The sequence below is a fragment of the Hyaena hyaena genome, unplaced genomic scaffold (assembly GCF_003009895.1).
Source record: "Hyaena hyaena isolate Hyena2069 unplaced genomic scaffold, ASM300989v1 scaffold_15, whole genome shotgun sequence".
Classification (NCBI taxonomy): Eukaryota; Metazoa; Chordata; class Mammalia; order Carnivora; family Hyaenidae; genus Hyaena; species Hyaena hyaena.
The window spans coordinates 2,257,967-2,279,687 of NW_024080647.1; the positions used below are offsets into that span (position 1 = coordinate 2,257,967).

Consider the following 21,721-nt stretch of genomic DNA (forward strand, 5'->3'; position numbering starts at 1 on the left):
AAACAGATGTATAATTAATTTCAGATTGCCATAAGTGGGATAGAAAATGATGGGAGTCTCCCTTAGATATGGTGGTTAAGGGCAGCCTCTCTGAAGAGATGACAGTTATATTGAGACCTGAATGAAAAAAATGGCTAGTCATGGAAAGATCTAGGGATGGATGAGGAGTAAGAAATGGATGGCTAATGAGAAGGGATAAATGCAAAATTGAAGGCCTTAATAAGAAACTGACCTTGACAGAAAGAGGGACACTTCCATTATGACAAAGGAGAAGACCTAAAATATAAATCTACACATAGAAAAATTAATGAATGTGGTAATGGGAAGGTCAGTACTAAATTTGTATCTGACTGAAAACTGGAAGAATAGTACTTAAATAAGACAGAATTCATTCCTCTCATGTATATGAAGTCCAGGGGTAGGCTGTTCAGGGTTGGTTTGGAAGTGTATGAAGTTGCTCCCTGCCATCCCTGATGTATGCGCTTCCTCCTCTGGGTCTACTTTTGCTAATGGAGTTCCGGCCATCATAGTTTCATTCCAGGCAGCAGAATAAATGAAGGGGGAAGAAAAAGGCCAAAGAATGCAAGCCAGCCATCTTTTAAGGAAGTTTCCAGACAACCACCCATGATACCTCCCCTTACATTTCATTAGCCAGTACTTGGTCCTATGTCCAACCCCAAGGGAGGCTGGGAAATGTAGTCTTTATTGAGCAGCCATATATCTAGCTAAAAATCAGCCACTCAGTACTCACTGGACAGAACTGGGACACGTGGTCATCCTTAATGGCAAGGAGGGCTCAGAAACCTTCCTCACAGCATGATGCCATCACGAACCAAATCACAGTTGTCAGTAATGCAGAAACGGGGATGGGTATTGGGTAGGGAAGCAACTATTTCTGCCGCAAACCTGGAACCTAACTTAGCTAAGGAGGTAAGGGACAATAAGGCAAAAGTGATCAGGAGTAAAATACTGAGAGGTCAGTGAAGGTTCTTAGAGTGTTGAAAAATTGTTGGAAGAACATACTTTGGGAGCTGACAAAGGCACGGTGGTCAGAAACGGTTGTGCTTGAAACAGATTTGAGAGCTGATGTCCTTACTGGTCATTACAGAGCCCAGGCAGCTGGCATACCCTTTTAGCCCTGCTAGAGCACTTTTCCTAAACCTCTGTTACAGCATTTCCAATACTGTAGGATGCCTGTCTAAAGACTGTGAGCTCCCTACAGTGCAGACACACACGTATCTACCACCTAGCACATAGGGCCATTAAAATTAAAATAGTTGAGGAAATAGCACACCAGTGATGACAGGCTTTTTTTCTTGGCTTCACTATATTTATGCTAACATTACAATATGCCACAGTGACACAATCATCAGTGGACAGCAGCGGTGGGGTGTGCCAAAGGTGACGTATGGTCCAATTTTTATGGCACGTGGGCTAATTCTATGACCCACCTTCCTCTGAGAAGGGAGGCCAGGGAACGATGGCTCTCCTGCATGTACAGAAGTTATTATTTCCTGGGAAGCCACAGAGCAAGGCGTGAGAAATTTGGGATGCCATCTTTGAAATGTTATTGAACCATGGAATACCATGTAATGAAAATTGGGTAGTCCTTGCACTTGTAGTAAGTAATTTATGTTTCTAGAAAAGGTGCCATGAGTCATAAATACATAGCTAAGTGAATCTTCTATAGAAACAATATTATTAGGGCTGGGACGCCTGGGTGGCTTAGTCAGTTAAGGATCCGACTTTCGCTTAGGTCATGATCTCGCAGTTCGTGGGTTCGAGCCCCGCGTCGGGCTCTGTGCTGACAGCCAGCTCAGAGCCTGGAGCCTGTTTCAGAGTCTGTGACTCCTTCTCTCTCTGACCCTCCCCTGCTCACGCTGTCTCTCTCTCTCAGAAATAAATAAAACATTAAAAAAAAAAGAAACAATATTATTAGCAGATATAGTCATAACGGCCTATTTTTGATGGCTATTTAAAAAAATTTTTTTTACTTTTTTTTTTTGGGGGGGAGACAGAGAGAGAGACAGAGCATGAGTGGGGAAGAGTCAGAGAGAGGGACACAGAATCCGAAGCAGGCTCCAGGCTCTGAGCGGTCAGCACAGAGCCCGACGTGGGGCTCAAACCCACAGCCGTGAGACCATGACCTGAGCTGAAGTCGGCCACTCAACCGACTGAGCCACCCAGGCACCCCTTGATGGCTATTCTTAACAGAAATAGCCCCAAATCCCACACTTAATCATCTGTTCCATTGGCTATAGCTTATGAAGCTCTTTAAAGTGTATACATAAACCAAGTGAATAGTAACCCGTTACAGCAAAACAGTATCACACGTGATAGAGTATCGTAATATATTATTCATAATTCTAACATGGCTTCATAATTGCTGTTAGTTTTACTGCAACAAATCAGAAAGTAAAAAAGTTCACCTTTTTCAGGTGTGTTGATTGAGAATTTTCTCTGGGAAAGTTTGGAGGGACATATCTGAGGATAATCCTGGGCATAGTTAGGGCCATTTGTGAACCAAATCAGGGCTTTATTTTGCTGTGCTTTTTTTTTTTTTATTTCCAGTTGTAAATTTCCCTGTGGCAAACACAGGAAGGAAACTCAAGTTTTTGTCTTTTTAAAAAAATGTTAATTTATTTTTAAGAGAGCCTAAGCAGGGGAGGGGCAGAGGAGGGGGGAATGGAGGATCCAAAGCAGGCTCTGTGCTGACAGCAGCGAGGCCGATGTGAGGCTCAAACTCACAAACCATGAGCTATGTCCTGAGCCAAAGTTGAATGCTCAACTGATTGAGCCACCCAGGTACACCACGGTTTTGTGTTTTCTCACAATGGAGAGGAATGGCCGGAACTATGAGGTCAAATAGACCTGTATTTGAATCCCAGTTCTGCTGTGGCTTAGGTTTAATTTAGAATTGTCTCCCATCTTCCATTCCCATATCTGCAAAATGGGGGTAATAATAATTCCTTCCATCATTATGAGGATGAGCTATGAGTTCATCATCATGACCTACATAGGCTCCTAAATGGTCCCTCTGCTTCTGGCCTTGCCCTTCTATATCATTGAAGGACAAGACCCCAGTGGCTTTCCATCGCAGTGCTATCCGAAGTTCTCACAACGGTCCTTGAGATCTGGCTTCCTACCACTTCTCCTACACCTCTCCCCTGCACATTCCCCTCCAGCTTCCTTGCTATTCACACTCCTAATTCAGGGTCTTTATATGTTCCATTTCCTCTGCCTGGAATACTCTTCCTCAAGTAGCCAAAGACTTGTTCCCTTTATCGCATCAGATTTCTGCTCAAATGAGGCCATCCAAGGCCCCTAGGTTCCTTCCGCAGCTTTTCTCCCACTGACTGATACACTATATAATTACTTTGCAAATCATCTTTTATTTTCCTAATACTGTCCCACTCCAATTAGAATGTAAACTCCAGGAGAGCAGAGATGTTTGGCTGATGCCTAAATAGTATCTGGCACAGATTAGGTACATAATTGAAACTGACCAGTATTCATGAGCAAATAATAAGAATTAACATTTGTATAACACTCACCCATGGATGGGTTACTGTTATAAACATTTACATATGTTAGCTCTTTTCTCCTTACAGCAGCTCTATGAGGTAGGGGCTATTCTTAGGCCCATTTTGCAGATGAGGAACTGAGGCACAGAGAGGTTAAGTGAATTGCCAAGGAACAGGTAGGAAGTGGTGGACCCAAGATGTAAACCCATACTTCTAACCATAGTGTTGTAATCTATTGAGAGCCTAATCCAGGCTTGGCACTGTCTGGGCACAGATTACAGTAATGATCTAAACAGAGTCTCTCTCTGCTTTTGGTTAATAGAAATTTGAGAAACAATCAAATGCAAAGGATCTATCTTGGCAGATCCAGGTTTGGACAGAGGATTGGTAAAAGCCATTTGAGGATTAATTGGGGAAATTTGAGTATGATCTGGGTATTTATTATATTCATGAATTGTTCATTTTTTAGATGTTATAATGGTATTGTGGGTATGTCGGAATATGCTCATTTTTTTTAAAAAAAGTGTTTAACACTTTTTATTTATTTTTGAGAGACAGAGAGTGAGCAGGGGAGGAGCAGAGAGAGAGGGAGACAAAGAATCCAAAGCAGTCTCCAAGCTCTGAGCTGTCAGCACAGATGAGCCATGAGATCATGACCTGAGCAGGAGTCAGACGCTTAACCGACTGAGTCGCAGGAATACGCTCATTTTTAAAGATGCATGTTATAGCATTAAGGGGTGAAATGTCACTAGGTCTATATTTTAAAACCCTTCAGTAAAAAATGTTGAAGCAAAAATGGCAAAGTTTAATAATTATTATAAATCTAGGTGAAGGAGAAATAGTCATTCCTGGACTCTTTTCTGTTTGGATATTTCCATAATAAAACAGATTTTTAAAAACCCGGGGAAAAGGAGCAGATAATTTTTAAAAGTCACTGCCTTCATGGAGCCTAGCTTCTTGGGAGAAGACAGAGCTCACAGTGGTTAGCTCATTGGAGGCGCTCTCTTCTGCTGACTCAGGTCTGTGAAATGCAATTACCACCTTCTCTGCAAGCTTTCCACCCAACGCCAAGTGAGGCAGAACTCCCAGCCACAGTCTGGGAAGCCACGCTCACTTGCTCCTTTTCCTTCTTTCCTCCCTCACCATATTGTTCTTCATGACGTCCCAAATCTTCAGAACTCCAGTTTTGGTCAAAGTTTGAAAATCGCTTTCTCAACTAGATCCAAATTTACACAACTGGACCCCCCAATCCTGCACACTGCTACATTGTAGTGCATCACAGTATATTTTTTTATGTTTGTTTGATAAAGCATCAATTTTATGGAATTAATAGAGGGGATCATTTCCAGGCAGTGGGCTGGGTTTATTTTCCCAGTTCCGTAACCTGTATCACACTTGTAAGGAGGTCCTTTGATCTGAACAGTGTAGGAATTCACTCGCCAGATACAACAAGAAAATCAAATGCTCTCTGGGCCTCTAAACTTTTTCTCCTTCTCTTCTTCCCTCTGCCTTCTCCTTTGTTGTTTTGATTTCCAACCCTTTCCTCATCTGTTATGATTACACGTGTGCCTATAGCTTGAGGTGCCTCAAAGAGGGGTTGAGCTAGTATTGATGTGGAGCAAAGATACACTGTGAAGTAAAGTCATCACAATATGGCTTTTTCAATCATAAAAGAAGATAAATAAGCAATTGTTTGTTTGTTTTACAATATTACTGACCACATTCCCTATGCTGTACTTTTCATCTCTGTGACTTATTTACTTCATAACTGCAAGTTGGTACCTCTGAATCCCCTATATCTATTCTACCCATCCCCCATTCACCTCCCCTCTGGCAACCACCAGTTTGTTCTCTGTATTTAAGAGTCTGGTATGTGTTCATTTGTTTGGTTTTTTAGATTCTATATATAAGTGAAATCGTATAGTATCTGCCTTTCTGTGTCTGACTTAATTCACTTAGCATAATACCCTCAAGATCCATCCATATTGTTACAAATGGAAAGATCACATTCATTTTTATGGCTGAGTAATATTCCATTGAGTACATATATCACATCTTCTTTATTCGTTCACCTATTGATGGATGCTCGGGTTGCTTCTGTATCCTGGCTATTGTGCACAATGCAGCAATAAACATAGATGTGCACATATCTTTTTTGAATGAGTATTTTCATTTTCTTATGTAAATATCCAATAGTGGAATTACTGGATCATGTGATAGTTCTATTTTTAATTTCTTGAGCAATCTCCATACTGTTTTCCACAATGGTTGCACCAATTTACATTCCTACCATCTGTGCATGAGGGTTCCCTTTTCTCCACATCGTCGCCAACACGTGTTGTTTCTTATCTTTCCGAGTCTAGCCATTTTGACAGGTAGAAAGTGATATCTCATTGCAGTTTTGATTTGCATTTCCCTGAGGGTCAGTGATGATGTTGATCATTTTTTCATGTGTCTGTTGGCCATCTATATGTCTTCTCTTGAAAAATGTCTATCCAAGCACCTGGGTGGCTCAGTCACTTAAGCATCCAGCTTCAGCTCAGGTCATGATCTCATGGTCTGTGGGTTCGAGCCCTGCATCGGGCTCTGTGCTGACTGCCAGCACAGAGCCTGGAGCCTGTTTTGGATTCTGTATCTCCCTCTCTCTCTGACCCTCCCCTGCTTATGCTGTCTCTCTCTCTCTCTCTCTCTCTCTCTCTTTCTCAGAAATAAATTAAAAACAAACAAACAAAAAACAAAAAAAGAAAAAGAAAAATGTCTATTCAGGTGCTCTGCCCATTTTTTAATCAGCTTGTTTTTTTTAGTGTTCAGTTGTATAAGTTCTTTAGTGTTTATTTGTATATGTTCTTTATATATTTATAAGTTGCATAACCCCTTATTGAATATATCATTTGAGAACATCAGCTCCCATTCAGTAGATTGCCTTTGTTTTTTGTTTTGCTGATGGTTTCCTTTGCGGTGTAAAAGCTTTTATTTTGGTATAATCCAACTAGCTTATTTTTGCTTTTGTTTTCCTTGCCTGAGATGACCTATCTAGAAAAAATGTTGCTAAGGCCGATGTATAAGAGATTACTGTCTGTTTTCTTTTAGCAATTTTATGATTTCAGGGCTCACATTTAGGTCATTAATTCATTTTGAGTCTATTTGTGTGTATGGTGTGAGAAAATGGTCCTGTTTCATTCTTTTCCATGTAGCTGTCCTAATAATTCTTAATTATGAATGTAATTATAATTCAGCAACTCCTAATTGTTTGTCATGCAAGCTTTTGGCGCTAAATGGAGTTCCAAAGATTGTTATCTGCTTTGGAGAAGAAAAAGCTTAAAGAAGCAACTGGCATTTACATAGTTGAACAGGTTGGCAGTGGGCAATTAAAGGTGGTAATACCCCAGTTGGATTTCTCTGCTACTTAATAATACAAGCATTTAAATTGGTGTAGTCAGCTGGCAGGAAGGACTGGCAAAACAGCACTGTTTGTCATTGAGTTTACAATGCAAAATGAGAGCTGTCTTGTGTGTCAGCGGTTATGCATTTTTAAGCAGATGTCACTGGTATTAGAAATAAAACAACAATAGGAATCTAGGCCCTGGAGGTGAAGTCAGGGTAGGAAACTGTCCATGCCCCTTTTAAACGAAGCCCACCCATGCTCACAGTCTTTAAAAGAAATCTGGGCTTACTCTGCACTTCAGAGTAAGTGCATCTTTATGATCATTTGCCAGGATTCAAAACTCTTCTGGGAAAATACATTTCTGGCCATGGTTTTATTTTTTCTGGAATAATAATAACAGCTATACATTCGAAAGAGTCCTAGTTTCAGATATTTGGTTTGCAGAGGCCCCCAGTGAGCCTCCCGAGATTCTTGCGGGGGGGGGGGGGGCGGGTAAGGGAGGGAATTGAGCTGAAGCAGAGACTTACTAGTAAGGGAGGTGAGAAGTTTAAGCTCCCTTTATCAAAAAAAGGCCTCTGTTTTCTTTTCAGGAAAGCCTTTATTATGGTCTGGTGTTTTCTTATCAATGGTCTGTCTCCCTTGACTAGGATGTAAGCTCTGAGGGCAGGAACCTGGCATCATTCAGCCTAATGTGCCTCTGCTGATTCTTGGCACACAGATAGTAAGAAGCACCCTGTGTAAGAAGTGCCCTGACAATGGTCAGAGTGGGCTGCTTTGGGAGTGTAGTGGAGCCGGGACTGATTTTACATGGGGGTGGGCACCCTGTGATGTCATTTCTTATTCCCCAAGCATTTATTGAGAATCCCCTGGCAATATACAGCAATGAACAGACTGATATGATCCCCGCCTTCATTAAACTTCTATTCTAGTGGGCGAAGCCAACACTTAAAAATAACCCAGTTACAAATTTTTCAAGGGTAACAAAGGAAAAACGCGGATAAATGCCATTTTCAAAAGTGTGTGATGGCTTCACAGCTTGGAGAAGATACTAAAAACCACTTACTGAACACTTAAAAAGGGTGAATTTTATGGTGTATTAATTACATCTCAATAAAGCTATTGCCTACAAAGGGGTGCCTCAGTGGCTATGCCTACATTTCAGGTTCATTATCCTGGCTCTGACACTTACTAGCTGCGTTCTCTTGGGCAATTTCTTCAACATTTCTGAATCTTAGTTTCTTCATCAATAAAATGAATACAATAGCACCTCCTTCTAGGATCGTTCTGAAGGTTAAACCAGTTAGTGTTCCGAAAGCACGGACAGGAGGTAAGCTAGTATCACTTTTGGGGGCTTAGGGAGAGAGCAGGAATCAAAGAGCAAGGACACTCAGTAGGCAAAATCAGTAACCTCTTGAGGTTGATTCCTTGCCACCTGGAAACTTCCTTCTGGGGCTCTGTTCCAAAATTCTAGCTTTGCACAGGGGCAGTGTCCTAGCCATTGGTTTATCTGGGATGTGATTCTTGCCAATTAAAAAACTGGAAGGCGTTCTCTTTTGATCTATTTTGCTTTCTGAAGAAAGCTCCCTTGTGGTAGGAACTGACCATGCCACACATACCTGAAACAATAATGGCATGTTCTCTCATTTAGAACACAAAGCAAATTTCCTATCTTTGCTCTTAGAAAGTTATTTTTTCTAACAGCTTTATTGACCTGTTGTCATATACTTTAGATTTACTTCTTTAAAGTGTACGATTTGGGGCACCTGGGTGGCTCAGTCAGTTAAATGTCCTATTTGGACTCAGGTCATGATCTCATGGTTTGTGAGTTTGAGCCCCGCATCAGGCTCTGAGCCATCTGTGACTCACAGCCGTCTGTGCTGACATCTCAGAGCCTGGAGCCTGCTTCAGATTCTCTGTCTTCTTCTCTCTCTGCCCCTCTCCCCTGCTTGCTTGCTCTCTCTCTCTCTCTAACTCACTCAAAGGTAAATAATAAAACATTAAAAAAATTAAAAATTAAAAAACTGAAAAAACTAGTGTACAATTCAACAGTGTTCCGTAGAGTCACAGAGTTGTGCAACCATCTCCACTATTGAATTCCAGAACATTTTCATCATCCCCAAAAGACACTTGATATCCATTAGATGTGCCTTCCCTTTCCTCCCTCCCCCCAGCCTCTGCAACCACTAATGCCATTTCTGTTTTTATGGGTATCTCTAGTCCTACCTTTATTCTTGGAAAGGCTTGTGGACATGTACTGTGCTGTCTTTGGGGTTCCCAAAGCTTACCCTCAGATTCTAGAGGGAAAATAAATGATTTTGGATCAATTACAGCTGGAACCAACCTAAGTTTTAAAAAAGAAAGAAAAAGAAAATTTTAAATCAAATTAATCATAACGGCTTCACAAACTGTAATTTTAAAACAATGCTTCCTAGTTAAATTAGATTTTATAGAATATATTCTGTTGGTAATTACAATAAACTAGACCAACTTTAGCATTTTTACCCCTATAAAAATGTACTTGTTTATTAAGCATAAGAACTTCTGAGTCTGATAATGACCACGATAGCATGAATAAAAAGTTCTATCTATGGCTGAGTTTATATAACCCATAATGGACAGAATTACTATACTATAAAATATTTCTTGGTAGAGAAAAATACAGCATGCTATATTTGGTTTTGTAAAACCAAATCACAGAATAGCCAATGTTAAATATATTCAAAATGCTCATCCCTAAGCAGTTGGCACTTATATTCTTTAAATAGCTATTTTATATGCAAAGACTTGAGGATCAAAGGTGGTTAAAGGTCTTTCTTATTAAACAGTGGGCAGTTCCATAGGAGGGTAATGTAAAAACTAAATAAAGTTATAAGCATGACTGTATAATGTATGTCTTAAAACTTTTCATTGGAGGGGCACCTGGATGGCTGAGTCAGTTGAGCACCAGACTCTTGATTTCAGCTCCTCATGATCTCAAGGTTCATGAGTTTGAGCTCCATGCTGGGCATGGAACCTGCTTAAGATTCTCCCTCTTACACTCTCTTGTGCTCTCTCCTTCTCTCTCTTCCTCCCCCTCTATTATGTGCACGTACTCTCTAACAAACAAAAACTTTTCATTTGAAAGTAGACTCCACTTCTTTAAAATGGTCCACATAATTAAGATCAGTTAAACTCAACCACGATGACCCAACCTCTTGACTCTGCTGTGATGCCCACTTTTGTAAAATTTTCATTAGAAAGCAATTTATGGACTTCTGGTTTTGTTCCAACATGTAAAGAGCTTGGGAGTTATTGTGAGGATGGGAGTGATAAGAAAAAGCTCAATAAAGTGAAAAGCAATTCTTCTTTGATCTATCAGAGAATTGAGATCACAGGGAAAACTACTGCCCCCAAAACTGGAGAGAGACAGAGACAGACAGACAGACAGACAGACTGACCCGGATAAAGCTCCAGAGTGGAAGCCTGCTGCTGGAGTTGGTATTGGCAAGAAGAGTTAAACCCCACTTTACAAACTGCCAGAGGCTCAGTGTGTATTAACGTGAGCGGTAAAAACTCAGTGGGGCCAAAGCTTGGGAGGAGGGCATACTTTGAGTTTTACCTTTGGGAGCCTCACCATGTTCTCACTGTGAAGACAGAGAAAAAATCCCCTCCTGGTTCTGACAGGGGCAAGAGAAAAGAAACCATTTCCAACTACTCCCAGAGAGTTCTGGTTTTTGTTCTGTTCTCTGTGATAAAGGCCAGCTCTCAAGGAAAATTATTATCTGACCTGAGAAAGGGCAAGTAGCTAACTCCAGGCCCCTCCAGTCTTCCTGTCTCACCTAAGAGGGGGAAATATCAAGAAAAAGTAATGAAAGTAACAGTTCAGAGGCACAGACCCACTGAAAGATGAAGGCCTGATCAAGGAATATTTAATACTTCCCCACAGGATACTTTATCTACAGAGCATCTGTATAACAGAGGATTACATATGAGAGGACTTCAAGGCTCACGTCTATTTAGGAAGAAGTTTCTAGGAAAACCCAAAGACCACAGGGGAGACAAAAACAAAGACAGCTGAAGAAATAGAAGCCTCAGATACTTATAGTTACAGCAAACAGTATACAACATAATTTCTAGCCAGATAAAGGCTCATTTACCTTACTTCCTATTACCCAATACATCATGTCCAGCTTTCAAAAAAGGAAAAAATGACAAGGCATGCTGGAAGGCAAGAAAAAAAAAGTTTGAAGAGACAAAGCAAGCATCAGAATCAGATATAATAGACATTTTGGAAGTATCAGACCAGGAACTTAAAATCACTGTGGTTAATAAGCTAAGGACTCTAATAGAAAAAAGTAGACAGCATGCAAGAACAGATATGTAATGTAAGCAGAGACCTTGAAACTCAAAGATTATAAAGGAAATGCTAGAAATCAAAACACCATAAGAAATGGAGAATACTTTTGACAGGCTCATTAATAGACAGGACACAGCCAAAGAAAGAATCCGTGAGCTTGAAGAAATATCAATAGAAATTCCCAAACTGAAATGCAAAGAGAAAAAGGAATGAACAAAACAGAACAGTTTCCTGGAACTGTGACAGAATTACAAAAGGTGTAACATACATAAAATGAGAATATCAGAAAAAGAAAAAAGAAGGGAACAGAAGTCGTATTTGAGTAATAATGGTTGAGAATTTTCCAAAATTAATGACAGACACTAAACCACAGATCCAGGGAGTTCAGAGACTACCAAGCTAGGATAAATCCTTAAAACACTATACCTAGGCATATCCTATTCAAACTATGAAAAACTAAGAGCAAACAGAAAATCTTGAAAGAAGACAAATAAAAAAAGCCTCGACGTAACCTCTAGAAGAGAGATACACATTGTATCAGATGTCCCTTCATAAGCCATGCAAGCAAGAAAACAGAGTGAAATATTTCAAGTGTGGAAAGAAAAAAACCCACCAACCTGGAATTCTTTATCCAAATGAAATCATCCTTCAAAAGCAACAGGGAAATAAAGATCTCCTCAGATAGACGAACACTGAGGGAATTCGTCACCAGAGACCTGTCTTGCCAGATATGTCACAAGAAGCTCTTAAGAGAGAAGGAAAACCATGAGAGACTCTTGAATGCTGAGAACAAACTGAGGACTGATGGGAGTGGGGGGGAGGGGGGGTGATGGGCACGGAAGAGGGCACTTGTGGGGATGAGCACTGGGTGTTATAGGAAACCAACTTGACAATAAACTATTAAAAAAAAGAGAGAGAGAAGGAAAATGATACAGGTCGGATAACAGGATACATGAAGCAACAAGGGGCCTCACCGTATGTCTTTCCTTGGGTCCCAGGGCCCCCTAACTGGTCTGGCTGCTTTCCAAGTCTTCATAAATTTGTTTTATAGCTAACATCCAGGCTTTTTAGCTGTATTTGTCAGAAGCAATAGGGAGAAGTATGTCTACACCATCTTCTTAGAAGTGAAACTCTCTTCATGTATTTGTTAAAAAATTATTAACAATTTTATTATTTTTAATTATTATTAAAATTATTTTTATTTATTTTGAGAGAGAGAGAACAAACAAGTAGGTAAGGTGCAGAGAAAGGGAGAGAGAGGGAATCCCAAGCAGGTTCCACACTGTCAGTGCAGAGCCCGATGTGGGGCTCAAACCCACAAATCATGAGATTGGGACCCAAATCAAAACCAAGAGTCTGACGCTTAACTGACTGAGCCACCCAGGTGCCCCTCTCTTTGTGTGTTTCTTATCAATCTTTTTACCTCTGTTTGTTATGTGTTTAGAAGTGAATTTGAATTGAGATACAATTTTGCATCCTGCTTTCTCCCCCCTCAACATATATTGTGAGAGTTTTTCCATGTCATTAAAATTTCTTGGACTATATCAGTTTTACTAGCTGTGTAATACACACATAGATGTGTTATAGATTTTTTAAAAATTGTTTTAATGTTTGTTTATTTTTGAGAGAGAGAGACAGTGTGAGCAGGAGAGGGCCAGAGAGAGAGAGGGAGACACAGAATCTGAAGCAGGCTCCAGGGTCCATGCTGTCAGCACTTGACTTGGGGCTCGAACCCATGAACCATGACATCATGACCTGAGCCAAAGTTGGTCACTTAACCAACATGCAGGGGCCTCAGATGTGTTACAGATTTAATCATGCTTTTACTGTTGATATTTAAGGTAGTTCCACATTTATTGCTATTAAATAGAATATTGAAATGAACAGACATACACAGATTCATGTCTCTCTCTTCTCATTTCCCAGGAGAAATTGCTAGAAGTACAACTAAATTAAAGAATGAATTAAAAAGCTGCCCACACATGATAATAAACTGCCTTTCAGAACTTTGTGCTGACTTACACCTTTAGTGGTAGAACAAAAGTATGCCCGTTCCACTGCTACCTCATCAGCACTGATGATTAGGACAAATGATTTGTTGTGCTAATTGGTAAAGAAAAAATAGTAATATATTGTTTCATTTGCATTTCTCTGGCTTACTAGTGAGATTAAACATTTTTCACGTATTTACTGGTTATTTGCACTTCTGTCTCTGTGAATAGTCTGTTGTCCTGTGTCAAGCTGGGTTTTTTTTTTTTTGTATTGGCATGAGCTCTTCTTTTTTTTTTGTTGTTTTAAAGAATATTAGCAATTTTTGTGTTATGTCTGTTGCAAATGTTTATTTGGTTTGTTATTTTTTCATTTTATGATCCTTTTTAAAAAAATTTATTTTTGTTAAAAAAATTTTTTTAAGTTTATTTATTTTTGAGAGACAGAGAGAGATCGTGCCCAAGCAGGGGAGGGGCCGAGAGAGAAAGAGAGGGAGACACAGAATCGGAAGCTGGCTCCAGGCTCTGAGCTGTCTCCAGGCACAGAGCCTGACATGGGGCTTGAACCCATGAACTGTGAGATTATGACCTGAGCCGAAGTCAGACGCTCGACTGGCTGAGCTACCCAGGCTCCCCTGTTTAAAAAAAAATGTTTGACCCACAGAGAAATGGAAAGAGCAGTTAGCATCCACACACCTTTCACGTAGATTACCAAGTGTCACCATCTTGTTCCCTGTGCTTCACTTCGCTCTGTGACCAGGAGGCAGTCACAGTCCATACAAGTGGGATTTGTGTCCCACCGTGTAACAACCCAGAATGGATGGGCTCCAGGATGTTTCAATTACTGAGGAAAATGTACCTTCTAATGTACGCTCACCATGTCATACAAACCTCTTCTTTCCCTCTCATTGCTTCTCACTATTATCTGCTTTGTTCTTGTCTTTCCCTCTCAAACCCTGGCACGACAGGATATAAAATGAAGATCTCCGTGTGGTTCTGATAGTGTTGGTACAGATGGTAGTCACCCTCCCAGTGTCAATGAGCAAAGCGTGGTCGTTAAGAGCAGTGTGAGCAGATATTACGAGCAATAAAATCCATGAAAGCCAATCATGTGAGAGGAAGAACCACGCTTTGACATAGAAGAATCACTGCCAAAGTGGGGATGGTAGTGGGGCGCCTGGGTGGCTTAGTCGGTTAAGCGTCCGACTTTCGCTTAGGTCATGATCTTGTGGTTCATGGGTTCGAGCCCCGCGTCGGGCTCTGTGCTGAATGCCAGCTCAGAGCCTGGAGCCTATTTCAGAGTCTGTGTCTCCCTCTCTCTCTGACCCTCCCCTGTTCACGCTGTCTCTCTCTCTCTCTCCTAGAAATAAATAAAAATATTAAAAATAAATAAATAAATAAATAAATAAAAACAAAAAAAAAAACAAAGTGGGGATGGTAGTGAAACATATTTTGAAAACAATACAAAAGCTCTTTGAGCTCTTTGGAGAAAATATGCCACTTTTGATAATGTCCTCAGCATTGTTTTCTGAGTGACTGCTAGGACAGTCTTGCATTTGGGGGCATCCACCGTTAACACTCTGTGTCCCTACCGGTTTTTATTTCTACAAGACACAATGACCAGGTTTTCCCTTCTTGCTAAAATGAAAACCGTCTTTGGTGAAAATTAGGCTTTTTGGTTTCCAGGACACCATGGCACGGGAGAATGCTCGGTTGCAGACATGTGACCAGACTCGAGTGTGGGCCTCACCACCAATGACCCGTGCAACCTGGGATGGCTACGATCTTCAGCATGCCCAGTTTTAAAAGGGAAGGATAAATATCTGCCTCATAGGGTAAAACAAAGTCCTTTGCAAACCGTCATGTGTTGTGAAAATATTGACCACAATGACGAAATCCACACTGATGATAAAAATGAAGATGATGGCTATTGTATCTGGTCTGTTCTAAGCCATTTTTAAGGTATATCCAGGGACAAGAGTCATTTGGAATAAACTCTCCCAATTTCCTGCGTTCCCATAGATAAAATGAAGCCCCAAATATCAGAACACTGTTGATTCTCGGTTACTCATAGCAACCGTGCTTGTGGCCTAAGGAGCAATAGAGATGTACAGTTCTGATTCTATGGCACCCCTCTCAGAAGGGGTTGCTGCTCTGGACTCCTGGCTCTGACGCTCCACCAGACTCACAGTTTAAGTGGACAATGGCAATCCTCCAGCATGACTGCCAGGTCCCACTCTGGGCTCATTCCTAGTGTGAAAGGCTTACTCCAACTCTTCAGAGCAATGGGTTAGCTGAGTTTCCAGGACTAGGTCCTTGGTCAGACAGAGAGGCAGGCTCTCTAACTAAGTGGCCAAAAGAATACTGATTCCGGGGAGCTATGCTTGTCCGAGGGATTCCGAGCACAAATTATCTGCATTCGGGATGCCAAGAGTGTTTGTTAAAATGCAAATTCCAGGACCATCTGGGAGCTAGTGAAACCAAAGTTTTAGAACCATCGTTCCAGACCCATGGCCTCTCAGACAGGATGCCCACATCCCGGGCAGTCCATGAAATAATGCCATTGGTTGGGTGATGAGAACATAAAAACTTCTATTTACGTCAAATAAGAAATATAGAAAATAAGAACAATAAGAAATTACTGTGTGCTACTATTTAATATTCAGCTTGTCCCTGGATCCCTCACATGGTCATGTCACCTGCAGTTCTGGAGGCCTGGGAGTAGGCACGAAGGCACGAACAGCGAGGTCTGCACTGGTACACATTTTTGCACAGGGTTAGAATACGCTGTAGTTTACTCATGAAGTGGGTTTATGGGTTCTATTACTTGGTTTTCACTCAAGCCTGAAAAAATGGACCGGTGTCTTAAAAAAGATTCATGCCCCAAAAAACCCCACACTGTATCTGGAAGATAATGATAAGGAACATCAGTGAAAAATAAGAAAATGCCAGAACACTTACTCGTGGGGTGAGCTTCTCTTCAGACACACTAGGGAGTGCAAATGATGGTAAACCAATCAAATTTATGACAAGTCAGCCAAAGCCACTCCCCCTGAAAACTTAAAAAGTTATGGCGAAGACTAACTGAAATCTGGACTTCCATTCAACCAGCATCTCTGTTGAATCTCCACTAAGCATGGAGTATGTTTTGCATTAGCTTCAGCCAGTATAAAGCCATCGTGATTAACAAGATAAAACAACCACAATATTATAATTAACCTTTTTTCACAAAAAAACTTTTGTGCTGTTAATAAAGCAAAATATTTTAAACTGTTTAATCTTTGTCTCATTATTTAAATATTTGTCAGTGTATTTTATAGTGTATTCACTCCATAGGATAAGTATACAATTTATAAATAAATACATATTATGGATGCACGCTCTGATTTTTAAACTGATGGTCATGGCTGGGGGGAAGGTGAGGTCTAGCTTATTCCAGATTGAAACTAATAAACTGAGTCTCTTCCTCTGACCTCCTGATCAGCGTTGAGATAAGTAACCTGTCTCTCAGTGAGTCATGCCATCCATCATGAAAAAACCCCTTACTTGGGTATTAGAAGGACTTTGTCTTGGAATCTCAGAAGAAAAACGCAGCAAATTGGCCAGTCCCCCTTCCCCCAGGGCATGAGGACCTGAAGGAATCCTGGGTTTTACAAACTGCTTTGCACAGAAAACTCCTAGCAGGATACAGACTCTGAAGCCACCTAGTCATGATGGTCTCTGGGGACATGCCTGCATGGGCAGAATCCGGGGTGACTATCTACCAGGCAGCACACCCATCACAGGCAACAGTTCCCCACCGCCCTGTTTTCTGTTTTCCACCTACTGCTGCTGCTTCTCTTCCTCCCTGAGCCACTCCCTGTGACTCACACTTGGACTTCCAGGACCTGCCCCAGACCTGCTTACTCTAAAAGACCCAATCTGGACTTTTCCCCAGTTTTCGACCTGGCTCCTATCATTTCATTTTCAAATTGCATGCTTAGCGCCACAGCTCCACAGCCTTGATGGAGATACTCCCCGAAGCTGGCGAGGTTCATACAGACTTGCCAGCTCCCATTTTCCTGCCCGGACGACCAGTGATTATATTGTGGTATTGAATAGGAGAGAAAGGATCCAAGGACTACTTCTGGGCGTGAACTCCATGCCCCAATTAAGAGTAAAGCCTTCCTTCCCTCTTCCAGACCCTAATAAGGGGCAAGGACACTCCTTGGCAAGGGAGAAGAACTGTAGAAGAAAGGTCTCTGCCCAAACGTTTCCGCCTGATTCTCTGTGGCCATAAGTGCTACATAGTTTGCTCGGTTCAGTCACCATAACTTGCAAATAGACAGCCCAGAATCTGTTCTTTGTCAGGACAGAAGAACAAAGAGAAAGCTGGAGACGGGATGGGAAAACTTCATTAGAGTTGGTGACAGACTTCTCTGTTCCTGTTTACTCCCCACCCCCCACTCCATTCTGAGGCTGTCTTACTTGATGTTTGTATGCTTAATCTTTGGCCACAGTCTGTTGGCTGCCATCTACAAAGGCCTCCCACTTGGCCTTGTAGGGCTCCCTTGATTTCCAACTAAGGGTCAATATAAGTTGGGAAACTGACCTCCAATATTTTCTTCAAGAAACCCTTTTATTATGTCCCTTAGATTCCTTGTTTTAAAGGACTTATATAAACCTATTTTCAGGTCATTTTTAAAAAATTTACAAATTTAAAAATCAAAGAGATAAATGACTAAAAACTAGACAGACAAGGGAGGGTTGCCTCTACAAGGCATGACGGATGCCTGTGGCAGTCCATGTGCGGGAAAGGGAGACCGATACACTGGTACCCTCAAAGCTTTGCTCCCCACTACGGAATGCTGGAATTTGGTTATGTCTATAGATCACCATGTTTCCTTGTGCACTATAGTAAAACCTTGGTTTGTGAGCATAATGTATTCTGGAAACATGCTTGTAATCCAAAGCGCATATATACCAAAGTGAATTTCCCCGTAAGAAATAATGGAAACTCTAGGATGCCTAGATGGCTCAGTCAGTTGAGCGTCCGACTTCGGCCCAGGTCATGATCTCACGGTTCATGGGTTCGAGCCCTGCATTGGGCTCTGTGCTCACAGCTAGCTCAGAGCCTGGAGCCTGTTTCTGATTCTGTATCTCCCTTTCTCTCTGACCCTCCCCTGCTCATGATCTCTCTCTTAGAAATAAATAAAAACATTAAAAATTTAAAAAAAAAAAATAATGGAAACTCAGATGATTCGTTCCACAACCAAAAAATATTCATATGGGATGCTTGAGTAGCTGAGTCAGTTAAGCATTTGACTTTGGTTTAGGTCATGATTTCTCAGTTTATGAGTTTGAGTCCCCACATTGGGCTCTGTGCTGACAGCTCAGAGCCTGGAGTCTGCTTCAGATTCTGTGTGTGTGTGTCTCTCTCTCTGCCCCTCTCCTACACTCTCTCACTCTCTCTCTCTCTCCTCCCCCAAAAATAAATAAATGTTTTAAAAAACCCACAAAAATATTCATATAAAAACGATTACAATACTCGAATACAAAATAATAAAGAAAACACAAAATACAAAGAAAAATAAACAAATTAACCTGCACTTACCTTTGAAAACCTTTGTGGCTGGTGTAAGGGAGACCAGAGAGAAGGGAGTTACTGTGTAGGATGACTTTCACTATCACTAACGGAATCACTGCTATCTGTTGGCTCAATGGAATCTTTTTGTGTGTGTGCAACTTTAATAAGGAACCCATCCAATTATACTTCCTTTTGCCTCTTTTTGAGGATTTCATGGAAATGTGACATTGCATTGTCGGTTAAATAGATTCATTGTTTGCACTGATACAGCCTTATTCTGGTGGTGCTTTTCTACAAAATTTTGCACTGCTTTCCACATTTGACACATCTCCCTAGTCTCATTTGAAGCAGGAGAGATTCCTCTGCCTTTTTCTTCTCTTCCTTTGCATACAAGATGAAGACAGAGACTTCTTATAAAATCTTGCAGTTTCAGCCACTCACATACCTCCTTCATACTTCTCAATGATTTCCTTCTGAACTTCCACTGTAATCATCTCTTTATTCTTAACGCCTTTCTTTTCAACCTTTTTCCACATGGGGGCCATTTTAGACGCTTGTACGGATGTTGACTACAGCACAGTATTAATAAACTCTTGTCATAGACTGTATTTAATGTAACTGGCAATAAGGCAGCAGAGGAAAGGGTCTCTATCTGCAGGCAGCCTGACCCAGAAAGAAGCAAAGCATTCCTAAGCTGACTCTTGTGTGGAAAAGTAAAGGACTGTCCATAGGTGCTTTGAAGTGACAACAAATACACTAGTGCCAGTTGTGGGCCCCTTTCAGTGTTCTGAAAAATCATTCATTTTTGCCAAACACTGCAGTATGAGACTGAGCATCCAAGCATGGGTGACGATCACCCAGAATCCCGCAGAGAGAGAGAGAGAGAGAGAGAGAAGAACCATCGGGTCAGTTGTGATCATGTGACATTCAGCATATTGCAAGACATTGCTCCTTTATCAAGTTAAAATTTCTTAGAAATGTTTGCTCGTCTTGTAGAACACTCGTAAAACAAGTTACTTGCAATCCAAGGTTTTACTCTATTTCTGAAACAGGCTGCAATGCCTGGCATTGTAATGCAAATACGGTCACGAGGCTTTTCAGCTTAGCACGAAACCTTCCTCTACATACACTCAAATTCAGGAGGCCTGCCTGTAAGAGGGTCCAAAGTGAGGCAAGGCAATTTAACTCAAGTCTCATTTTAATAAATTGTGTCTTAGGATGTATCACATTGTGAATATTTCCAGCAAGTTTTATTGCTTTTGTTTTATTTACCCTGGATACCCAAATCATCTTTATAATAAAGTATATATGACCTGCTAAGAACTGTAAAGTACCATGTGGTCTTAACAGTGTACAAATGTGCTTGCATTAAAATATTTCCCTCAGGAGTTGAATTTTGGATACCTTTAAAAAAGAAAAAGGCAGTAATGCCAACAGTAGGACCCTGAAATAATTGCCATGATGTTAAGCATTAGAAGGCAATGAAAGTAACCCAGAATAAACCCAGCCCAAATTCTGCCATTAACTTCTTATGCAAAACTACTGAAATTAGTGGAATGGATATGAACAAAGCCAAGAAGATTTTGTCTTTACGGTCACCTGACCTAAGTGGGAAAGGTTTGTTTTGTTTTGTTTTGTTTTTAATTGTACTTATTTTGGACCCCCAAGTGGCTATTTTACTTACCATTTGGAAGCATGAGGAGAATATAAATTATCATCATTAATAGGAGTCGTTAACACATGATGGTTTACAACATTTAAATACTTCTCGATGTGAATCTGTTACAGAAAAGTGAAAGTTTAGGCTATTAGACTGGACTTAAGATGCTCAGCTAATTTACTTTATTTCATTAGGGTAATGCTCTGAATTGTGTAATTAAGCCAAAAGATACAACATGCTATGTGTTTATTACATGCCTAAGGTATCATTGGGCATCTCAAGACTAAATGACTTTAACTGTCCCAAAAAGCATAAAAAACAATTGAGACTCAAAGCTTGAGTGACCTGTAGTGCTTTTCACAAACTAAAGAATGCACGATAGTCAGTAAATTGCCACGCCAGGTAAGCTTACTAGGCAAGACAGACATGGAGTAATCTTTCCTTTATAGGGACTTCAAGCAAGCATCCGAGGAAAGAATTTGGCCCTTAGGTAACAGATCATTTAAAACGGCCGACCCAAAGACTCCAGCTGGGTACGGCCCTGTCACCATCAGGTAATATAGGATAATGGTGTGCCAGTTTGATGAGGCAACAAAAACACACCACATCTCCCATGGCCTCGGGAGCTGAGCTGTGAAGCTGACAGCTCGTTAGAGTGAAAGGCTGAGACCAGAGCAGGGACAATGACAGTTAGAAGTCTTGAAGATGGAGGTGGTCCTTATCTGGCCATATGTGCTAATAGATTTTTATTTTATAAATGAAGATTATTCTGGTCTGAGGCTTGGATTCTCCTCTGCCCTTCATCCCATCTATAATGATGAAGTCCCTTGTACTTTAGTTCTCTGTTCTAACAGTGGTATCTCACTTTAGTTTTACCTACTGGATTACAATACCACAAAAGTGACTAATCTCAAAATACTCACACTAGTAGGGAAAAACAAACTCTTGTTCTTTAGAATCTCAGTGGATCTGATAGAAACTCTCTGCAGGCATTGGTATGAATCCTTTTTTCTCGGACTTGTTGGACGACTAATGGTTATTTTTAAAATCCTTCTTGATTCTTTTGATCAAACCACAAATTGGTGGGTGTCACTGCACGGTCTTACATTCCCAGCACCTTAAATGCTTTGATTTGCATCCTGTCACATTCCCCAATCAATCAGTTAATCATGGATTTTAATGAAAGGAATGGAATTAAGAAAGCTGATGACCAGCCTAAATCTACCTCTGTTACAGAATTATACAGGGTCCTGTGAGAACCA

The 21,721-nt window shown here is 40.8% G+C and overlaps 1 protein-coding gene across 7 annotated transcripts in view; it reads right to left on the reverse strand.

Moving 5' to 3' along the window:
* The window catches only part of IQCH (IQ motif containing H), a 214,952-nt gene that overhangs the window by 184,582 nt on the left and 8,649 nt on the right, over positions 1-21,721 (reverse strand). For all 7 annotated transcript variants that reach the window (XM_039220123.1, XM_039220114.1, XM_039220106.1 and 4 more), the window contains exons 3-4: positions 20,484-20,578; positions 9,133-9,250 (exon numbers count right to left, since the gene is read on the reverse strand). In XM_039220123.1, coding sequence (XP_039076054.1) covers positions 9,133-9,250; positions 20,484-20,578 — 213 coding nt within the window. The remainder of the gene's footprint in view (positions 1-9,132; positions 9,251-20,483; positions 20,579-21,721) is intronic.